At 26.6% G+C, this 24,344-nt stretch overlaps 1 protein-coding gene across 1 annotated transcript; it reads left to right on the top strand.

Moving 5' to 3' along the window:
• The first annotated feature begins 538 nt into the window (after window positions 1-538).
• On the top strand, window positions 539-18,512 carry LOC129969309 (uncharacterized). The gene is made up of 3 exons (XM_056083827.1): window positions 539-698; window positions 14,862-15,480; window positions 17,372-18,512. The coding sequence occupies exons 1-3, from the start codon at window positions 672-674 to the stop codon at window positions 18,295-18,297; spliced, it is 1,572 nt and encodes a 523-aa protein (XP_055939802.1). The 5' UTR covers window positions 539-671; the 3' UTR covers window positions 18,298-18,512.
• The last annotated feature ends 5,832 nt before the right edge of the window (window positions 18,513-24,344 follow it).

Here is a 24,344-nt window from a genome sequence, read left to right as displayed (position 1 = left end):
ATTTCTTTACTGACTGAACAGTAATTAATAACTCATAATTACCTGACTAAATTGTTCCATTATCATTTTTAAATTTAAACTCATTTTTTTCACTGAAAACTTTTTATTTAAGCCACTTGTACACATGTCTTGAATATCAATTATAAGTATTATCTCTTGGGAAGATACAAGATTTAAAACAAACTATTAAGTTTTAACCTTTTAATCTTTCAAATAATACATTCTTCATCAGATTACATTCCAAAAACGAGAAATTTGGAATCAATGTCTTTATTCAGGAAAAAATAATTTTTCCCTTTTTGTCAAATTTCTATTAAAATCAGTCTATTCAAATCTTTCCGATGTCTGAGACTAATCTGCTGAAGAAATAAAGCGAAATGAAAAAAACAAACGCATTTTAGACCCACTTCTCATAGTTAAACATCCTTGTTGTGACATGAACTGGACCGTATTTCTGTATGCAACAGCACTGATTTTTTTTATTTCTTGCCTGATACGGTCCAGCGATCCTTCGAACAAGTTGTATTTCGCACTCGACAACTCTTTTAGCTTAACCACCAAATTCTGATCAGTTGCTTTTAGAGTCAGATTGCAAGTGGTTGTATTTGCTGTTGTTCCACAGAAAGCATTGCTAAGGGCATAACGAAAATCAAACAGCAACATTTTCAATCATGGCATATGGAGCCACATTAATTCTGGTAAGTAACTATTAGGATTATTTCGCTTTAAACTGACAATATTTAGCTTATATTATTCAAAAGTTATTAAATTCGCCAGACATAAGACTTTTAAGATGAGAAAAGTGAATGCCTTGATTTTTTTAACGAAATTTCTTTCAAGAAAATTAAACTGTTTTCATAGAAACGATAAAAAAAATAATTTTGTATTTGTGAAATCTACTTTTGAAGGATTAATAAATTACTGAGAATGAAAATAGATTTTTTATAAGTTTAAAAAGTTAGGTGACCCATAAAATACATATTTTTGAAATTTCGAAATAAAATTTTTAAAAATATGATAAATAAAAAAATATGAAAAATACTTCAACAGTTTTATAAACACACAAAAAAAATTCATCATCTTTATAAAGTTTAATTAAGATGTCAAATAATTGGATAGATTTGTTAAATATCATGCAAATTTCAATTAACATTTCTAAATTCTTTGTACTCGCAATAGTAATAAGAAAATTCTTATCAGAAAAGACTTAAAAATTTAAAAAAATGGTTTCTTTCATATTTTTAAGGCATACATTTTAAACTAATTTAAATTATCTCAAATATAGTTAAATTGGTACATGAGAAACCACTAAAAATATATTGTGAAAGAATAAGATATTTTATTGAAGATTCTTGCAAAAATATCTATTTGGTAACATGCAATACTGTACAAAATTTTTATTTCAATATCTTTGAATTTATATGTATGTTCTAATATGAATTTAAATTATTTAGTCTCAACACATAATTTTACATTCTTAAAAAGTAATAAAAAATATATTATATCCAACACTGATATATATTTTTAAAAGTATATTATGTCCAACACTCATTCATGAAGTAATTTTCTACATCAATATTTTGAAAAGTATTTCAAATATTCTTTCCACATAATCACTAAAGATTCTGAATCTTTCATTCTTTCGCTTAGCAATCTGTTAGAAAAAATTACTATAGAATTGTTTTAAAATTTAATTTATTCTAAAGATTCAAATTGATATCGTTTTCTTTCTTAACGTATCGCAGTCAGATACACAATTGTTCAGTTAATTAATTGCTTTAGTTTAGCGTGTTTTTTTTTCCTTGAGAGAGAAAGAATGATTTTTCATAAAATTTTATGGAACATTTTCTTTGAAAAAAACTTTTATTGTCATATTTTAATTATGTAATGCGCGATAAGCATTGATTAGTAAAATATCTGTTACTTTTACTATATTTTTAATAAGTATTAATTTTAATTGAGAAAATATTTCAAATGAGAAAGTACCACATTTAATTAAATTGAATAAATTTTTTGAATTTCAATTTCCGATATTACATATTGTAAGTGAATGTCAAACTGACATAATTGACAGCAGTCACTTTATCCTTAATTATATTCGTAACTCAAAATTTCGCATGTAATTTGATATTCGGAGGAATTCTGTAAAAAAATAGGGTTATTTCATGAAATAAGAAAATGTTATTCAATAAACTTTAGTAATTATAAAGAATTGCTTAAATGCAAATTTTTGAAAGAAAGTCAAATTAATAAGAATTATTTATTCTAATTCATTTAATTATAAAGAAATTTGGAAAATATAGGGATGTTTAATTCAAAATTTAGACAAATCGAGAACAAAATTTTAATTCAACTCTAACTTTGTTGCTATGGGAAACATATCATGATCTCGTTTAAACAATGAAAAGTTATTTTTGTCATTTACAAGTTCAAATCGCTAAACTTAAAATGGATAATATATAATGCACTGACCTCAATAATTTATAAGTAGGAAACAATGTGTGGTATAATAATTTTTTCTTTTAAATTTGAATTGCTCTATTTGATTGAAATCCCATTTTATAAAAATATAAAAAGACGAATCACATTCTTCTGAATCGAAAAAGATGGCTAAAGCAAAATGACGAGGATGACAATCAGTTCTGTATTTTCTATAGTGCATTAATCAATCTTTCTTTTTAATGATTACATTGCTCGAAATTCCTTACCAATGTTTTCCACAAAAATTTTTAATTCAGAAAAAAAATGCAAACATTTATTTTGTATACAGATTTTACTTGTTTAATTTTTTATGTCTTAATCTGTAATAGTTCAAACTTTTTGAAATGAATTCGGGAATTAATGATTGGTTAAGAATTCGATTTGCAAATGTCTTCTGGAGTAAAATTAAATTAGATTTTGATAGCGAAAATCAACCAGGAAATGTTGAAATATGTCTTAAATATGAGGATCTTTCATCTAATCGCAGGTAAAGTTTTTTTCAAACTTTACCTAATACTTTATGAAATTATGATAAATTCAAATGTTCTCCTACCTATATTGGAAGAAACAATTTTTCAGGAAATAATTTTAAAGGGACCTAGCAAGTCATTTTCTATATATAGTTTTCAAAAATTCTACTGCTTGTTTGAAATTAAGCCTCATGAATTATTTTCAGGCATAAATTCAGTCTATATGCTTGTAAATGTAAAAATTAGCATAAGAAACGTTCTTATCACTTGACATCAAAATAAATCCTTTTAATGATAATGCTACGAATAATATACATAAATGTGCTTTGAAAATTGTTTTAAAAAACTATAACAAGGGTTTGGAACGGAAATAATATATTTGTTGCTTTGTTTACATGTAAGGAAAATTTAAATGTTTTTCTTAACATTCAAAATCTTATAAGAGCTGTAAAATAATTATTTTTTCTTAAGCAATGACTCATTATTCCTTACTGATGCAATGTTCTGTAAATTCTCCTAATGAAGTATTGTTTCATATTCGCTTTCATGAATCTAATAAATAAGAAATCGCATTCATTACTAGAAGTTGAATGAACCGTTTCACATTTGTAAATGAATCATAAATATGTTTCATCCATTATTTTCTTCCATTTTAATGCATGCTTCTTCTTTCTGCAAACATGCTTCTTCTTTCATATGCCTGCTGCGTTTTAAACCGTTAGACCAAATATAAATATTGATTGTTTTTGTTTTACCGACATTACAAAAATATATATTTTTTTTTTTTTCTTTGATTGGCTATACCTTATTGAAACAATCATATAAATTACAAATTTGGTCAAAAAGGGTAATAAAAAATATTACTTTCTTTAAAATAATTTTAACAAACTCTTATCTAATTTGATTCATTATTTCATATGAATCATTCTTCAGATTCATCATGCAAAATAGAAACAAATGTAACTTATAATAACAATGTATTAAGTAACATAATAACTGCAAGAACCAATAACTCGGGCAAAAACGTTGAACGCCTTTGATGGCAATTATTTCAATAGAAAGTTATCGGAACTCGGTAAACAAATTTCTCTAATCAGTTAATAAATATACTACTTAACGGTAAAAATTTAATTAAAAAAATTAGCAATGTAATTGAAAATTAAATGAAAAAGTCATGGATTACATAAAAATATCTGTAGAGACAGCGAACGAATGTAACAAAGCAGAAAACTATTTCATTAATTTCTGATATTTATAATCATATTTACAATGACATTTTTATATGAACAGACTTCTATATTACTAATTTGGATAATTTTAGATAATTTAATCAAGAAAAATACATCAATCAAAGAGCGATGCTCAAGATACCATCAATGTGCTAACATTAAGGAAAACAAAAGTTTCATAACTTGGTCAGTTTTTACATCACAAGAAAATGGAATTTATTAAAACGTTTTGGCATCTAAAATATCTTACTAAATATGACTATTATTACCAAGGAAATATATAAAAACTTAGACTTCTTAATTTTTACGTTTATATTCGCAGCAATACGTTTATTGACACAAACAATGTAAAACATGATCCTATAAATCATTTCCAATATTTTTCCAACTGCAATTATATCAAAATCTTATGGTTAAGAAATAACTATTAGGCAGAGATTAGAAAGAGCATTATGTATACATATAAATACTTAAAGAAAATTATAATACTAATAAAAATTAACATAATGAAATTATTTTTTAGTTATCTTCAATAAATAATATTATCTTTAATATCTTCATTAAGCTTCTAAATTATTTAATATGGCATTTTATTGAATATTAATATTTTATAAATTTTGATTCGAGTAGCTTTTTGTAAATTATGTTCGTGACAAATATTGTCAATTTCATTTAACAGATTACAAACAGTTTATCGAAACTATAGACAATTCAGCCTTCCTGCAATAATTTATTAAAAGGAAAGTTATTTATTCGCATTTTTATTGTTAAATAATTGTGATAGTTTCATACGTAGAATTCTATTGTTTCAATTTCGTTACCATAGTATTCAATAACTATGAAACAATATTTAGTGGCGTTTGAGTTCGTTGACATTTCCAACATATTTTAAACAGTAACAGAAAGAGATTGCGTAAATTAGCCGCTCTGATCCAATTCTTTATCAGATTTTTCCGTCTGTTTTAATTTAAAAGAATATGTCTCATTAGCGGTTTATATGTTGAATGAACAATCAGATTATTTTAATAACAGTAGGACATCAAATAAAATTTTAATTATGAAACAGTAATTAGTACAATTTAAAAACCTTATTTGTGCTTTCATCGGTTCCGTTTGATTTTAACTATTTTTATTAAAGATTTCGAAGGGTAAAATCTTTATTAAAAATCTTAATTTGATTTATAACCAATTAGATTGAATAATCTGTCCGCATTCGTTACAGACAATTGCTTGTTATAAATCTCCAGGATATCACAGGTATCAACTTGTAATTTCTAATTTCTTTTCTTCAATTATTAAACACTGTTTCGAGTATTTCTAAGCTATTTTAATAACAATTTGATGAGATTATATTGATATGATGAGGAAAAGACATAGTCATAAATAATATTTTATAACCTAATTTGTCATGAATAACAATTGATATTAAAATAGAACTTGTAACACTAAAGTTTTTAAGGAAATCTGAATGAATATTTTATTACTTATTACTCACCATTGGTAACTTGTTTAATTATCGAGATTGATGATCACCAAAAGTTGCAATTATATAAGCTGTGTAACTTGGTCTTAGCAGCTTATTCTTCAAAATATTTTTAAATTTCAGATTTTGATAAAACTTTTGGTGTAATCATACATATTTTAGAAGTCCAGCATTGTTTAGTTCACCGTGCCATATATTTATCTAATTTTTTGATCGTATCTTTATACACTTAATAATATCATATGGAAGGCAGCATATTTAAACAAAACAAAAAAATTCATTAAGGTTAAGAAATTAAACTGTAATTATAAGTACAATAAAAAGTCAAAATATTATCAAAAGCACTCTTGTACAGAATTCTTTTAAACGTGGGAAAATAAATCAATCTTCATATTCCAGCAACCATCATCAATGGAAAAATAATTCAAGATTAAATATTGTTAGCAATAACAAAAATCCTTTGAGTTTCACTTTAATAATGAAATATATTGTTATAGAATACACTTAAACACTTTTTTAAATTCATCAAAAATAAAAATAAAAATTATAAAACAAAACTCTTTATTGAAAATATTATTTTTTGGAATTTTAAGATGTTATAAAAAACATTTTTTGCTGTATTATAAGAGGAAGTTATCGCAGAAAAACACTGAAAATCAATTACTTCTGAAATCCTCTCTGAATGCACATTTCTTACTTCCAAAGTGGAAATTTGCATTTGATACAATGCATAGCTACAATGCATTTGATACAATGCATAGCTACAATGCATTTGATACAATGCATAGCTACACTGTGAAACATTCGGTAATTCTGTGTTTAACAGCCTATCTTGTAGAGCGTAATACGCACACACACACGCGCGCGAGCATTCATATTTATTATCAGTACAGATGTCTCTGAAGAAAATTTTAATTTGAACGCTAACATTTTCAGACTGACAACAGAGATATAGACTACTAATTGTGTTTATTGATTTAATCTTCTACCTTAAAAAATTGACCGCAAAAAAAACTTTTGTTTCTTGATAAAAACTTTTGCCGTATTTTTAATATTTCTAAATATTTTGATTCTCGAAAACACTTTTCAAAACCTTTCTAAAACGCGTAATATATATTTAATCAAAAGTTCATTAACCTTTTTAATGGCAATTAACAATAGTCATTTTCAAACCAACTAACAGCTCTTTCCGATTCAAAATGTTCAAAATATTCACAGAAGATTAGTTTCAGTCATACCAAAACTCAATTAATTAATCAATAAAATTATTATCTGTACTTGGTACACTGTACATTTTTAAAACGCGTAATAAAATGTACTTAAATAAAAGTTCATTAACATTTCTTAACAGCAATTAACAATAGTTATTTTCAAACCAACTAATAACTCTTTCCGCTTCAAAATGCTCAAAATATTCATAAACGATTAGTTTCAGTCACACCGAAACTAAATTAACTAATCAATAAGATTATGATCTGCACTTGGTACACAGTAACACGGACTCATAAGTGTGATCCAAATCCTCAAAAATTAGACATGCTCAATCGAGCAGTTTGGTGATAAGGACCCAGATTTGTGAAGCCTGGATGTGGCATTACTGATGCGGAGACAAACGAGGGAACAGATTTGTAACATCGTTCTGATGATCAAAACAGCGTCATGCAACAAAACACATGTAGATTTACATCCGGAGTTCTATGTCCGTTACGGTAAAATTGTTGACAACAAATTCCTTAGTAAGCGGTGTATTCAATTATAAGCATTTGCTTGGTTGACCATGGAGTTAAAATGAACTAGGATTTTGGTTGTCGGATGATATTTAATTTACTCTTTGGTGTTTGTGAGATCCGGAAACTAATGAAAAAAAATATTCTATGTAATATAAATAACTTCTTGTTCCGTGCCAGATATAAATTTGCGATACACGTTTGGGAAAAAATTGGCACCATTTTTTTAACTCATTAATTTAAAGAGTCATACTCAATTAAAGTTTCACAAAAATACATGTTTATTTATTTCGTAAACCATGTATTCTAAAAGTTATTCAACTTCAATTTTTGAAAGTTTTAAATAGAGATTTTTATATTAATGCACAAAGTTATTTGTAGTTTAATGGTGAAAATAAGTTTTTAACTTTAATAATAAGTTCATATTTTTACATAAATAAACGCTTATATTTTTACAGATTAACTCGTAAACAACATCTGATTCAAATACTTTCTTTGATTAGAACTGCAGTACCTGCTTGCACTTGTATTTCACTTGTTTTTGGTTTCCAAGATCGTTGCCAAGCATAGGTGAAACTCTTATATAAATTTTACTTTTTACGAATTCATCAAGAGTATCAAAATTTGTGAATAACAATGGGCTTCTCATAGGCGTCAGTCTATTATAAATGCTAAAATAACGGAGGAATTTATTAAAGAATTTAAAAAGTAAACGTTTTTGATAAAAGAAACTATAAGAGTATGTACAAGAATCTATAATCAAAATTCAATGAAATATTTTTGAGGCTTAGAACTATTAAAAATTTCACAGAGTTTTAAAATGCTTTTCGAAATCATATACGATTTATTGGAGAGAAAATGTAATACCTTAATAATAAAAATTAAGTAAAGATTAAATTAACTATTTAAAAGATTTTACTTAAGTAAATTAAGTAAAAATTAATTATTTTTCTTAAAATACAAAAATATGCAATAAAAATTCAAAAATAAAAATTAAATCTGTGACAAATATCTACGTTAAATTAATCAAAATCTCATTTGATAGTTTTTTTTTTTTGTATTTGCATGTTGTTGTTTTTTTTTACTTGAATTAATTAGCAACTTCAAGAAACATCTCTAAAAATATAAAGATTTTATTTCCTGCATATCATTCATTTAAATGTCATTAATATTTTAAAATTCAAAATATACTTTTAACCTTGACTTTAAAACGAATGCAGTTTTATCTTAAACCTATATACTTGATCTTTCGAATGAAAAAAAAACATGTTAAATTTTGATCGACTCAATTATTTTTATTCAATGTATTCAATTTTTACAAAATAAAATAAAATACTATTCAAAATTTTTAAGCTTAGTTACAAAAGAGAAAATAAACCTTACATCATGTATTTAATGTATTTAATTTTATTTTCTAGTGCTTTATTGTCTTTACTTTAAGGTAAATGACATTCAAAAACAATGCATTTGCTTGTGAATTTGAGACAGATTAAAACAATTGTCTTGGGCCATCATCGAGTTCGTCTGTTTAAAACACCAATTCATTCTTCATCTCTAAAGCAATGCAAAAAAAAATAATAACAAGTTTTTTATTTAAATTGAACAAAAACATGCCTATTTTAGAAAAGTCAATCAATTTTAAAAAAATCGCCGAGTGAAATTGAAGAGTCTGAACTAAAAGCACATCAGATAGAGTCAGTTTCCCGTTTCTTTTCAATGTGTGTTTTAAAGACTGCATAGAATTTCAACTGTAAAAAAATAAAGGCATAAACACATTAGAAAGGCATAAACATTTTTGAATGATATTTATGCCTTTATTTTTTGTATTTTCCGCATTGTAGGTATGTTTTTAATCGATTTTGCATTAAAATTTATTATAAATAATTTTAAAAATATATTTTCTTATAATTGCTATTCACTTTTGAGAATATGCGTTTTAGAGAAATATATATATATGTTACCGTTAAACTGCGAAATCCTATATTTCATTGAATTCTACAATTTAACTAGGTATTCTATATAATAAGGATTACTTGATCGTTAAAGTATGAAATACGGCACTCCAAAATTCTTTGAACCAGTTCTAACTGCTTTTAATTAGTTTTGAACTGCTTATAGTTGCTTTGCAATGACGTGTGTGTGTAAAAATAAAGCTATTTCCTTAAAGATAACACAATGTTTTTATGAAGCAACAGTTTTTCTTCTCAGAATGTGTTTTTTTAATAATTTTTAAATATAACTATTTCTGAAACATATTTTTTTCCTTTCTATTTAACTAATGTTAGCAATATGAGCAATAATAAATTGCATCATCTGCTTACACTTATTATTTATCAATTAATCATCCGCAAATGTAATTTTCGTGAAATGTCTGCTATTTATGAACAATTAATTTATTAAATAACTTTGAAATCATTTATTCTTCACTTTTACAGTCTATTATTAGTTATTTCATAGAATAACTAGGCAAATTATGATAATTTTCATATATTATATACTTTAACTGACTTGTCTAATTATTTCAAGAAATACCTAGCTATTCTATAAAATAACTGAATTATATACTTTAACGGTTAAACGGTAACACACACACAATGTGAGTGTGTGTGTGTGTGTGTGTGTGTGTGTGTGTGTGTGTGTGTGTGTGTGTGTGTGTGTGTGTGTGTGTGTGTGTGTGTGTGTGTGTGTGTGTGTGTGTGTGTGTGTTTCTAGATAGATAACGACGTCCGTTGAGTGCTATATTTTGCTTGAAACAATAGCTATACGTTAAATGTAGGGATTTTTGTGTTGCGAAAATTATATTTCAGAAAATTCAAATACCGAAAATCAGATTTATGTTTGACTAGTATTTTTAAAAATGGCAGGGTTGCAATATAACTTCTAGGTTCAGATACACCTCTTTGTTCAAAAGATTTTCATTATGGAAATCCTGCAACTGAAAATATATATATGCTATATAAAAATTTGTTAAACAATATATATTTTGAGAAAAATATATAATGCTCAGAAAAATAATAATCATGGTCTATCTGTTTTTCGAATAAATCCTTCCACGAATTCTTATACAAAATCTTTGATGAATAAAGCATTACTCTGAAAGATTTGGATCTTTGAACCTTTCCTCGTTATTTCTAGAATAGAAAAAAGATTGACATTTTAGTATTATAGAACAGAAAAAAAAGCAGAAATATATATAAATAATTCGTATTTGAATTCAATTATATGGATATTTTTTTTCTTATATAAGCTTTATTCCTTCCTTACTACTTTCTGTGAAAGTTTTTTTCTCATGTTTTGAAGTATAAACCAAAAAGGAAAAAAAAGAAGAAGAAAAAAATAGAATCAAATGGCATTTCGTGACAGTCTGCTGAATAAGCAACCATTGCACGCAAACTTTTGTCACTTAACGTTTGAACATTCAGCGGCCTTTCACAACGTCCGCTTCGCGATCACGGACATTTAAATCGGGTCGTCTGATTTTCATTCTCTTTCGGCTTCCATTGGAACTTACCGGTTATCATAAGAAAAAATGTCCATTGAGGTCATTTTACAATCGGCAAAACAGAGTTTATGTTCTAGTATATTCGCGTAGATTTCCGTTAACTGGCCCTCGTTGTCTACTACTCGAACAAAAGAAACGACTAGAGGGGTAGGGAAATAGGCGAAGGCTTGTTTGCTTGAGGTCACAGTTATATCCTAACGACCGTGAAATCATTTCATACGCTAGGCTTGGAAAGAAAAAGAGGTTATTTACAAAATGTATGCTTGTGTAATAAGTATCAATTTAATCTTTGTCCGGCTATTGTTTGTTAAATAATTTCCACACGATTATTTGATAACGAGCGTTTTCTGTTTATAGAATTATAATTTTTTAATTTTCTTTTGATGTTATTACAAGATATGTGTTGAAATTCAATGTACAATGTAACAGGATTTATATGCGGTCGGTCTCTTAACCTATAATACTTGCCATTAAGTGCCATTAACACTTGGTGACACAAAAGCTGTACGCAAACTGTCCTGAAGTTTCCATAATTAATATATTAATAAAAATTTAATTTATAAATTTAAGATTCTGTTTTTATTATTATTAAAGAGAAATAAGAAATTATAACAAATTCTCTTCAATTAGTAAAAAATAAATTTCATCAGGGTGGAAATATGGCGTGAAAAGAGTGAATTCGCCATTGGGAATAATAAGATTTAAAAAATATTAGTTGGAATGAAAAATGCAAGTGAGAATTTCTAATTTATAAAAGACTGGTGTCGTAGAATGATTATTTAAGTTGACATGTAAAGTGATAAAACACAGTGATAATTTATTATTACATATCCACGATTATCCACAGTATATCATTTCGTTCAGTTAAATTAATCTGAATAGTTTTAATGCGTTGTTAAAGATTGGATATTAACCAAAATTTTAATTTTAAAAATATGCCTTCTCCTATCACTTTCTATGTAATAAAAATTATGTTTTTCAGCTAAATTGATTTTCTTTCATATAATTTCCATACGTTTCTGACGTATGGGTAGAGATATTGACATTTACAGATAATCTGTCCCAAGTCATCATTCCTTATAGACTTATCTCAAGTCACCATTTATTAAATCATAAAAATATGTATCAAAATAGGTTATAAAAATTCAAACGTACCTTCATACACTCTGTAGAATATTTCTTACATTTTAATGTGGAAGAAATGACTGCTAGAGAAGACTTGCCCGTTTTTAATTACATTATCGCTTTTCCGAAATCTATTTAAATTCTTAAGGTAACTTTAAAATTTTAAATTCGAAGTATAATTATATTTATAAACTAAGTAACCCTTCAGGAAATAAAATATTGCAAGTTAAAAGTTGAAAAGTAGAAAATTAAAAAAATCTTGCATTTAAAATAAGGCTTTTTCTGAAATATCTGACATTAAGGACACTCACTAACTTTTATTTGCAGATCTGTAGTATATTTAAAAGCGTATTTTAAATTGATAAAAGTGACTTATTTTCCAGACCTAAAGATTAAATACAGCATCAAAGACGTATAGCCAAAAAAAAATACACTACTCTGCAAAAAAAAAAAATTCAGTCAAAATAGAGTACAAAATCAAAGTAGTCAATGCGTTATATCGAAATAAGCCGACGTACGTATGTCCAGTCCCAACAAAAGGTGAAAAAAAAAACCTTTTATGAGATATCGAAAACTTAATAAAGATTGATTAGTTGCAAAATAAGGATTTTTTTAACTGATTTACTAATAGAAGCTATTCTTTAATTTGTGATTAAGTATTTTAATTGCAATTTTATCTTTCCTTCAGAAGCATGAATTTGATTTCAATTTTTAGATTACACGATTATCTAGTATCTGATACATTATTCTTAAAAAGTAATGTAGAAAAATGTTACAATATTTAAATGCATGCTAGGAATTTCAAACTAGATAAATTGTAGAGTTAATATTTAGTGCGAACGATGCAAAAAGTTTTATTTCATAACTTTAGGGAATTTTCTTTTAATTAATGAATGAATATGAAAAAAGCTCCCATATAGTTATTTATATAGACTCTAAATACAATTATGAGAACAAGCATGCATAGTCAGATGAAATTGAGAAGTAAATTTTAGTTTACCTATTTCACATAGATTATATTCAGAATAAATGAGAGAATGCATTTAAGAGTTTCCTTAAAGAAAACACTTTGTCATACATATTATATAAATAAAATTTCTTACGTAACATGAATTGAATCGTCGACAGATAGCTTATTTATTTATCTTTTTGTGGAAAACCTTGGCTATAGATGTTGCATATTTGATGTATTTCTTTCGTATGAGTACAAAAATATCTAGTTATACTGCCACTCTGAATACAAAAATGTCTAGTTATCCTGCCACTCTGAGTAAAAAATGTAATGCAAGTATGGCATACGATTTTTCTAAATGTCCTCAAATCTTATAAATATAAGCGAAAAATTCTTGCATATATATAAATTTATTTTGTGCACCTCAGAAACGGCTTTAACGATTTGGAAGAAATTTTATATTTAGCAAAACTTGCTAAATATATAATTGCTTTTAACTTAAAAAGCAAAACCTTATTTAAGTTTATTTACATAAGTGACTTTCCTGAAAAAAAAAATGCAATTTTACAAAAAAAGTTATCACTATAACTATCTACTTTTTAACTATCACAAAATAAGTATATTCAACTTCCGATTCGAAGTGTACAATATAGCAGTTAGAAAAATATGAATGGCGTTGGAAAATATGGTGCGTTGCGGATCCTCGGTTGGAATATATATATTATATATATATATATATATATATATATATATATATATATATATATATATATATATATATATATATATATATATATATATATATATATATATATATATATATATATATATATATATATTCCATTATATATATATATATAAACATTTGTGAAGCAGAATCTTGGACGAAGGCAGAAAAGACACTTTGAATTTTTAACTTCGTTTTATTCCATCCCGGGAGGCATGATTTATGTACAGACAAGGCACGTCCGTTCACAGCGCGATACAAGAGTAGATTAGCGTGAAAAAGAGGGAGAATATTTTTTTCCCAGTGTTTAAATGCATTCAGATTCTGATAGGGATTTCTTTACACGTGTTGATTTCGGTAGGGGAATATAGGCATCTTTTAGAAGAATTTGTTTAGATAACAATTTTTTATCCCTTTATTCGAAGCGTGGAAACCTCTGACTAAAGCATTTTAAAAAGGTTCTCTTGAAATTATTAAATATAAAAAGGAATGGTATCAGGAAATAAGAGAGATATTTTAAAATGAAATTAATATGGGCTGAATCGCAATAAAACTTTGGAAATTAATTTCCCCGACAGTGTCATATAGAGCCATTTCGGATCAGGTTTAATCATGGCAAAATTGATTCTAAGTTCAAAAATATAAATAATAATAGATAAACTGTAAAATAAATATTGTAATATAGCAGACTGTTTCGAATATCATGTTAAACAAAGTGCGTTCATGATTTTTTTTTTATTTAGTTAGTAGTTAGTTCAAATGTAGGTAAGATAGAAAAATAATCAGTATATGTTTCGTATCTAAATATTGTCTCCGAAATAAACATTATTTTACAACCAAAAAAGAAAACTACCGAGCTAAGCTCTAACTTCCAGATATTGTGGATTTAACCTAGGACTATCAAAAAAAGAGTTTATTGCAACTATGGCATTTGCATGATTTTTTTCCTATTATGAATTCATAATTCAGTTTTAAGAATATCATCACGAGCAAATGCAATGTTATGCATATCATATGAGTAAAGCTCTTTTGTTTTCGTCCGGATTCAATACTGCATGCCGCAAGAGCAATCTTTCTCAACTCAATAATATGTTACATATATCGTATGCATGAACTTTAAATGCATTTCATAATGTTCTAAATTAGTCAAATTTCTTTCTTTCAGAGCTTCTGCATCCTTCTGATGCAGTTGTTGCAGCTGGATTGTCATCCACCTCCTCTAGATCCAGAAGTCAGAGCACACTTGGAAGCCAAGGTTATGTCATCCATGTCTCTGAAAGAGCTGGAGGAAATGGTCGAGAAAGATGAAAGAGTTTTGAATGTTCCTAAGTCCAAATTCGTCATTGTTCCAAAACCAAAACACAGTGATGGAGAATATGGGCCCGAAGACTTCGATCGTAAAGCCTACATCATCCAAAGGAAATCCAAGAAATACCCAAAGAAGGCAACAAGTGAACGAATCGGATATGGATTCCCAGAAAAAGCTGAAGACATTTATGGAAGGTCATCATATGAACCTAAACTTTTCTTCGAAAGTGCTTTCAAGTACGATGAGCAATTTCCTTCCCTTTTTGGAATTGCTGATTTGGAATCAGCAGGTTCAAGCCCAGTGAAGCAATTCTACGAATCTATAGTAGAAAAGGTAGTACACGAGAATAAGAATCAATATGGTAAAGATCCATTTGCATTTCTAGAGGCAGCTGCAAGTGAAGATATTCCTTTGTACACCCCACGTTTTAATTACGATGCTTATTCAAAAGATTCTACAGAAACCAAACTTAAAGGTAAATAAGTCTTACCAGTCAAAGGAAAAAAAACAGAAGTATGTTTTAAAGCGTTTGCAATGAGAAAATGTGAAATTAATATGCACCTATATAATATATGAATATTTATATTTATTTCGGAATCATATGTCATGTATGCATCTTAATATATTTTATATCACTGCATTTATTTCTGATATTTAAATACGCGATTCATTTTTTTTTTCTGTTTTATGAATCAAAGTACCATGATGTATATGAAATATTATTAACTTCATGGGTTTGCTTAATATGAATACGTAATTGCAGTCGTATATAATATACCATGATATTTAATTCTCATTTTGCTATCATATGTTTCCGTGTGATATTTGATCCAGTTTTCTCTTTCAAATGATGGAGATAACCTTCCTATTGTGTTTTCAAATAAATATTTATGTTATAGACATATTTCAGTTTTATTTTGATATTTTTTATAATTTATTTACAGTATATTTACAAATCATTCCTTTAAGGCAATAAAAACTATTTCGTAACATTGACTTTTTAAATGAGCTGAACAATAATTCACTGCGAATAATTCTTAATAATAGAAAGATGTAATTTCATCTAAAAGCTCATATGTAATATTCATCGTAATCATTTATAATCCTTTAAGAGATCAAAGATCTTCTGATGCTCTTCATTTATGCTAATTCATGAATATTCTTATATTAAGAGTCACATTGGCTACTTACAACATCAATTATGAGGAACAAAATTTAAATGTGTTTTTAAATATAATATATTTATATCTCAAAACGTAGGATAAAATTTACAATAATGCTTAAAAAATAAAATTGAAGAAATAAGTTTTTTAGTACACTTGCAATTCAATTGCACAACATAAAACCTTGCATATTCTAATTGTAGTAAAAATTATAATATTCAACTAAAATTATCTACTTGTAAAATTTCAGATTAATTTGTTTAAATTCACGAGTAATCAATTGCGACAGCATAAAATTCTTTAATCATAATTCATATCACTTCTAGTGATAATCTAAAGCTTCGTGAAAGAATAAAGGAACATTCATAATATTTTTAGTGTTTAAAATTGCTTTTACTCTATTTATAATTTACTTCAAATTTTTCTATAAAATTAAATTTTGAAAATTGTAATTTGATTCGAAATTGCCTTGAAGTAATTGTTGTCTACTTTAGAAACAGCTAAATTCCCTGTAAAATATTTTTCTCCTTTCATTAATATAGAAATTACTCACTTAGCTTTCATTATATTAAAATGTAGATTTTCCAAATGTATATGTCTAAAACTATAATGTATGCAATTTACAAATAATTAAGCACAGATATTTTGCATACTTACACATAATAAGATAATTACATTGATCTTCATTCATAATTTCATAATTTTAGAAACATTGCAAACATCTAACAGAGGCAACTGTATGTCAACTGATATTTAAAATAGTACTTATTTTGCTAAATAAAAAACACTAATAATGTCAATTTGACTATATCATCATTTTTAACTCTAGAAACATTTCCATTTCTTTAAATGACTAACGCAATCTATAATCTAGAAGTTGGTTCGTGCTTGATTTTCGAGCAAACTAGGTTTCATGATAGAAGAGAAAGATTTGGTCCGATGAAGTAAGTTTGATAATTCTAATGGTCTGGTGTAGGTGCAAAAATTCATTGGGTGCGGTGTATGTTCGGAATTTCAATAGGGATGGTGCATGGCGTGAAATCTCAGTAACAGTTTTGTTGCTGAGATTGCTTGCTTGAAGCAAAACTATATTTTTACTTCAATTGCTTCACTTTTTCAAAATATATTGCTTTATTTTGCTTATATTATAAAATCAAAGGGGTTATGCAATATTTGCTAAAATATTCTAACTTGTTTATATAGGTAAACCCTACTGGAAAGATGGTCCTGAGCGACGTGAAGAAGACGATGTCGATGAGAAAGGCTGCAGAACTATTGTCAAAAAGATAGTAGATCCTGAAGAAAAGAAGAAAACTGGTAAAGCGGAAGCCAAAAGTGTCATCATTACTAAAGAGTGCGAATATCCAAATGTGGAAGGACCTGATGCAAAAATACCAGAAATGCCTTCTAATCTTAGAATGAGCTCATCTCCACTCGATTCTCAGCCATCTATTCATTATGACAGCGAATTACCTTCTTATGAAAGTTCAAGACCAGTCGAACTTGACGCTCCAAAATCAAGCGATCCACTCGAGCCAGACTATATCGACCGAATGCTGGAAACCCACTTCAAGAGTTTTCCAACTTTTAGCAACCCAATAACATCATTCAAAGGATATCAGGACCGGTTCAACCTTCGCACGCCATCTGGCTTCAAAGACATAAAACCAACAATTGATGTGCATTCGTACGAATACTCCCATCCAAAATCTGGCTTCGACAAAGAGAATGAGAGGGAATCTGATTCCAGAAGTTTGAAAAATGAATCTCCCGTTACGTACGAGCGTCAACAGCAGTATGAACAAGAAGATAATTCACCAAGGGAAGCAGAACCCATTTATAGAAAATCCGGCTCACCCAAAGCTTATGAGCATCACTATCATTATGACTATCCCGAAAAAAAAGCACAACCAGAAAGTTATGATGACCAGAAGGAATCTGAGGGAGAATCTAAACATTCAGAGAAGAAAGATCCAAAAATGATGAAAAAAAGCTTTGCTTATTATCGAAAGGATAACCCCAAACAGGATCCCAATGACCAGCAGTACGCTGAAGAATACGCCCAAGGAAGCTTCAGAAGCTTTTCATCCGACTACGACAGTGAAAGGGATGGACCTAAAAAGGCTTGATTGATTTCAGAAGTACTGTCTAATCGCCAGTCCCTTGTACCACAGCACCAGATATTGATGTAGAATCTTACACTCATATATCTTAGAAATAGTAATAAGGAAAAACTCTTCATCGATCTTTTAGCCATTCATGACAAATTATATATATTTTTTTTACAATATAGTCTTCTAAAAATATATTTGAGAAAGCATCCATTTGTTTTCATATTGATAAAGCGAATTTTATAATAATGTGTAGTTAAATTACAAATACATTTTTATTAGAATCTATTTTTCATATTATTTTTAAATATTCAGTTATTATTAAAATATCAGTTGATTCATAATGATTGTTAATGGTTTTTGAATGTCATACTATTGAATAGTATTGTTTATGAGCCGATGATGGTTTTTAGTAAACAGATTACATTGAGAGATTTTTATTCATTTTTTATTGTATATCAAGTACTTCAATCAAAGCATCAGTTATTTCAATGTGAAAAATAAAACATTGAAACATTGCTTATTTATTCATATTTGTTTTTCATATCATGGCATTATTTATAATTTTTTTAAACTATATTTATCATGATTCACACGAATAAAAATATTTTACTCATTTATGCTAGAATTGCTTTTTTTTATTTTACATTTGTTTATAATTATGATAATCTAAAATACACATTTTTACATAGATGGCAGTTATTTATTTCCTCTGTTTAATGGGTAATTTTGTACATAAAGAGCAGAAGGAAGTGTAAAAAGAGCAGAAGTTTTAGAAGGTTTTTGAACTGAAAAATGCATCTCATTAAAATAGAAAGAAGTTTTGATATAGAAAGGAACAGATAAATCAAAGTTTTGTTCGTTATTATTTCCCATTTGATCAGCAAAAACAAAATATAAGAAAGGGGTCAAAATATACACAATAAGCTTTTTTAATGAATTCCTTATGCAATAGAAATACAAATTAATAATAAATTTATTGCTTAAAAATTATTATTAAAAAAATAAAAATAAAATATTGTTTGCTAACATTATTGCTCACTTTCATAATATATATATATATATATGTCTGTGTGTGTTACTTGCATTGTCTGAAATCTTGGCATTCTACAGAATATTACGCTATCTATAGAATACCAGGCATTCTATGAATGTCTGACGCTTTTAAGTACTGAATATGAGAATTATTATAAACTTTCCGTAAACATATATTTGCCATTTTACCATACCATAATACCATTGTATATTATATGTAGGAATTCAATAGAATGACAAGTACTATTTAGACTCAGTATGAAAAAGATTAAAATCATTTTAAGGGTATTCTTTAAAATACATTCATTTATCAAAAATAAAAATGTTATTTTGGAAAAATAATGAAAGAGTGTCATTAAAAAAACCTTTATGAATCTTATGTCATTGAAAAAAACCTTTTATATTTTCTTACCTTATAAATTATAAACTTCCATATTACACAAAAAAAGGAAATAATTTTATTTTAAATTACGCAGCCTTTGGCAACCAATCATTTCGCCGAGTTTAATGTTAGCTAAAATTTTCAATTAAGTATTTTATAAAAGTTGGTCTTAATGGCTTCCTCAGTAAAACAATTTTAAGCTTTGAATTTTGATAATCACGTAACTCACACTATTATAAAAGCCTACACAGTTCTGTTCATTGTACTATACATTCCTTTTTTTTTTTTTTTTTTTTTTTTTGCCATCAGTCCTAAAATTTAAAATTCAATTTGAAATGGAGGTGATTATAAATGGAGGTGATATTTCTTTTAAAAAAATCTTTCAACATTGAAACTTTGTGCACGCAACAAAATATGTTTATTTTTTTATAATTTATGCAACTCAAAATATTAGTCTATAATTTTTTTTTGAATTTAAACTAAAATTCAGTTTTTATTTCAAAACGATTTAAGTGATGTAACTAATAAGCATTATTTTATTTGAATCAATAAATATATCAGAGAAATTATTAAGTCTAAATTTTTTACTCTCCTAAATTTTATTCTGTGAATCATAATCAACAGCATATTTTTGAAACTTCTAGATTAGATAACTAATTAGATAGATTTTTGTCGTAAAATAGTGGAATTACAATATATTAGTGTTTAAAGAGTATTTTATTAAATACAACTGATAAGGCTGGGAAATTGTGCATAGATTTAATTTTTTAGAGAAGTCAATTTATTGATTCAAATAACTTAAAATATAATTCTTTACAGAAATAAAAGAGTTTTTCCAATTGGAAATATATATTTTCTCTTACGATATGAAATTAGATACTGAACATTTAATTATAATGAGCTATCTATATATATAGATATAAAGATTTAAGAAATACAATAACTAAGCCCAAAATTTGATGCTTTAGTACACAATGCAAAACGACTTTAATAATTCTTTGAATATGTCAAGAATTGATCACAGAACATAATATTTCACAACGTTTTCTGATTCATTGGAAATGTATTATTGTAAAATAATCGGCACAACTGCTAAAAATATTTTGTTAGAGTCGGTACATTTTTTTTAAGTAGTGCAAGGAATTTGGCTTCAGTTTCCTCATAATTCCCAGATCAAAGTGACAAAACAAGCACTCTACAGTTATTAAACAATTCTGCTATATCAGCATTCTTATTTTTGTTAGCTAGAAAAAAGCAGATGTGCAAAGATCGCTACGCGCTCAATATTTCTAGAGGAAAGTGCCAAGTTAGTGACGAAAGGAACTAATAAGTGCAGATGAGTCTTTCAAATTATTGTTCACAATCAAAATTTAAGAAAAGAAAAGAGTGAAATTTTAATAAATAAGAACTTTAGTTCTTCGCATACAAAAAATTTTAATTTTTTTCTCTTAGAGATGTTTTTTTATGAATTTAGCTTTTATGAATATTTTCAACATATTATTATAAATATCATACCATCACGGATTTAAATTTTTAATTTACATTTAATTAAATCAACCAATTAACTTATAAATGCATATTAAAATATTGAGAAATTTTAAAATATTGTACATGGCCCGTTATCTAGGATGCATAAATATACGAAATGCAAACTTTTAGATCATAGGTCAATTCAGTTTAAACAAGTATGCATGTTTAAAATTTATTATTTTAAATTATGAAATGATTCTTCATAATTTTTTATGCATATTTAAAATTTAATATTTTATTAATTTCAACATCAAATTTGCTTTATTCTCAGTTTTTTTTTTTTAATTTTATGCTCAGAAACCTCATAAATTATTTACCGAAGTAAAATATCAAATGAAATAAATTCAAACAAAATTTTTAAAAAATTTGCAGTTCGTAATTAACAAAATTTTAAAAGTTTAAAGGATTAAATAAATGAAAGTTAATTTATAATTAAAGCAATTATAAATTTTGTAATTGAGCTTTATCAATAAAAAATATTGATATTAAAATATTATCATCTTACCTTACAATTATGGAAAGTTAACTATTGTAAATAAGACTTTTTAAAATATTAATAATAAAATGCTACTAAACATTTGTAGAACTCAAATGCTTGCTGAAATGTAACATCACTATATCAAACTCTAAAACATTGAATCGAATTTTGAGTCAATTGATGTATATTTTTTACCAGTAATGATTCGGAAGAATTAGACACTAAAGAAAATGATTACTAAAACTTTATTTTTCCGATTTGATTATAAATATTTGAAGTTCTCCAAAATTTACATCAGACGGGAAACAAGAAAATGAAAAATCAAAATTGATTAAAGAAAACAAGGTGTAATGAAATAGTTAAAAACAATAACACAATAAAGAGATCGAAATTTAATAAAAACCATTTTTAAAACACAATTATAAATTTGTTAAAAAAATAAAAACTTATTCGAATATTTTTCAAAATTTTAAACTTTTTATTTAAAATTCATTACTATGAATGTCAGAGAATTAAGGATTTTTGTCAATTTTAACTTAATTAAAATCAACAATTAAAATTTATTTCAATTTATCTATTAACTAAAAAATAATTTCTTAAAATATTAAAATACTGCATAGTCTTCTATCAAGAATATACGAATATACAGAATTCAAAATTCTATATTAAGTTCAATTAACTTGACTAATTTAGATTACACAAATGTGCATAAAAAATAGTCTACTTCCGCAAACGAGAAAATTGACTGACAAGGAAATTGTATGTTTTCATAAACTCCATTTAAGACAAGACAATCAACATTTAATGTAAATATGCGTATGTTTTAAATAAAGGAATAGCAAAAAATGACTTTATTTCTGACATCAAGGAAATTTAGTATAAAATAATTATAAAACCCTTAATTTATAGGTAATAAAGTTCTTTTTTCAGTAAAAAAAAAGCATATGTATTTTTAGAAATATGAAATTGGAAGTAAAGGAAATATAAAAAGCGAATTCGCCAGATTTATTCAAGTATAAAGAATCATATAGAATCTGAATCTGAACATGTCTTGAATGCAATTTAAAGCAACTTAATTTACAAATTTCTATTTAACGAATTTTCTTTATGACAAAGTTTTTACAATCTTCGTTTCAGATCAAACTGTTCAGTCTTTGTTTTTTCATTCGTTTTAACAGCTTAATTTGCAAATTTCTATTTAATGAATTTTCTTTATGATAAAGTGTTTACATGGAATGACGAGAATTCATTAATTGGTTTCACTGTTTGTTGTTAGAATGATCTCAGTTAACTTGAGTAGCATTAACTTAGTAATATGCTTAAAGAATTCGATTTTTCCCGATTTCTTTCCCCATCCTAAAAGCCATTAAAACGATAATCTAATGAGCTTTAAATATTTGGTGATATGATAATGAGCATTAAAATTTGATGAAATGATAATGAGCAATTGAATTGAATGAAATGATAATGAGCAATTGAATTGAATGAAATGATAATGAGCAAGTGAATTTGATGAAATTATAATGAGCAAGTGAATTTGATGAAATTATAATAAGCAATTATATATTTTTATACTGATGTTGGAAGTTTTCAGAATTTTACTAAAATTGCTTCTCCGATTGAATAAGGCAATTTATCAAGGCAAAAGATCATTTACCTTTAACAAAAGTACTCAAACTGAAAGCATCGAAATTATAGCTCCATCCCAGAATAATAAAGAAAAAAAAATCTGTAAATAACCCATAACTGGAGACGCGTGTCAATCGTTGTTCATTAACTCTGATTATCACGTGGTATTTTGTCCTTGATTAGAATCATCTCCTCAGTACCTTCAAGTTGTTCTTTCAGCTGCATGTTGGGAAAAATCTAAGTATGAACACCGAGTCTTTGTCAAAATTTTTGTTATTTATGGTGTCATTGACTCTATGTCTCTGAAACCGTTTTTTATTTGAATAATGCAAAAAGAATAGAGAAATATTCTTTAAAATATTATTTTAAATTATTGTTTTATTCATTTTTGTTCGTTAAATTCTAACATTTATTAACATTGTTGTAATTCTATAATATCTAACCGAAGTAAATACTCATTAAAAGATTGATTAGGTTTCTCTTGTAACATCTTACCAACATTTAATATTATAACATTGACATTTTTAATATTAATATGCCTACAGATTGCCAGAATGTATTGTGTTTCCAAAATAAATTCCAATGCTGTTTATACAAGTAAAAAAAAAAGAAAAAGAAGAATAGAGCCATTTTGACTAGAATTTAGCTTAGAATAATAATTGCATTTGTCATTTGACTTTCTTTAGCAATCACATTTAACAAATCATGATAAGTATGTAGTTTTTATCCTTGAAGTAATTATTACAACTAATGGATTATGTCAGAATATGAGAAATTTTTTTTATTTACATTAATAGTAAAATATTGAACCAAAACTGAGATAAAAATCATCAAAATAAAGTTGCATGGCTTCCAAAAATATTTTACAGACTTTAAAGAGATTGTTTTAGCACTTTCTGAAACATGTGAAACTGTGAAAAAAATATTACGCGAAATTATGCTGCATAGTATCATTATCGCAAAAAAAAGTGCCAACCCCCTTCCCCCCCCCAAAAAAAAATGAATTCAAAT

Source organism: Argiope bruennichi, chromosome 1 (genome assembly GCF_947563725.1).
Source record: "Argiope bruennichi chromosome 1, qqArgBrue1.1, whole genome shotgun sequence".
NCBI lineage: Eukaryota > Metazoa > Arthropoda > Arachnida > Araneae > Araneidae > Argiope > Argiope bruennichi.
Note: the sequence above shows the minus strand (reverse complement) of the source record. Positions and strands in the feature narration are given on the sequence as shown.

Bases quoted from the DNA above. Each gene is read 5' to 3' on its own strand.
- LOC129969309 (XM_056083827.1), top strand. From the start codon at position 672: ATGGCATATGGAGCCACATTAATTCTG. The intron at 699-14,861 runs GTAAGTAACTAT...TCTTTCTTTCAG, and splicing joins ATGGAGCCACATTAATTCTG to AGCTTCTGCATCCTTCTGAT. The intron at 15,481-17,371 runs GTAAATAAGTCT...TTGTTTATATAG, and splicing joins TACAGAAACCAAACTTAAAG to GTAAACCCTACTGGAAAGAT.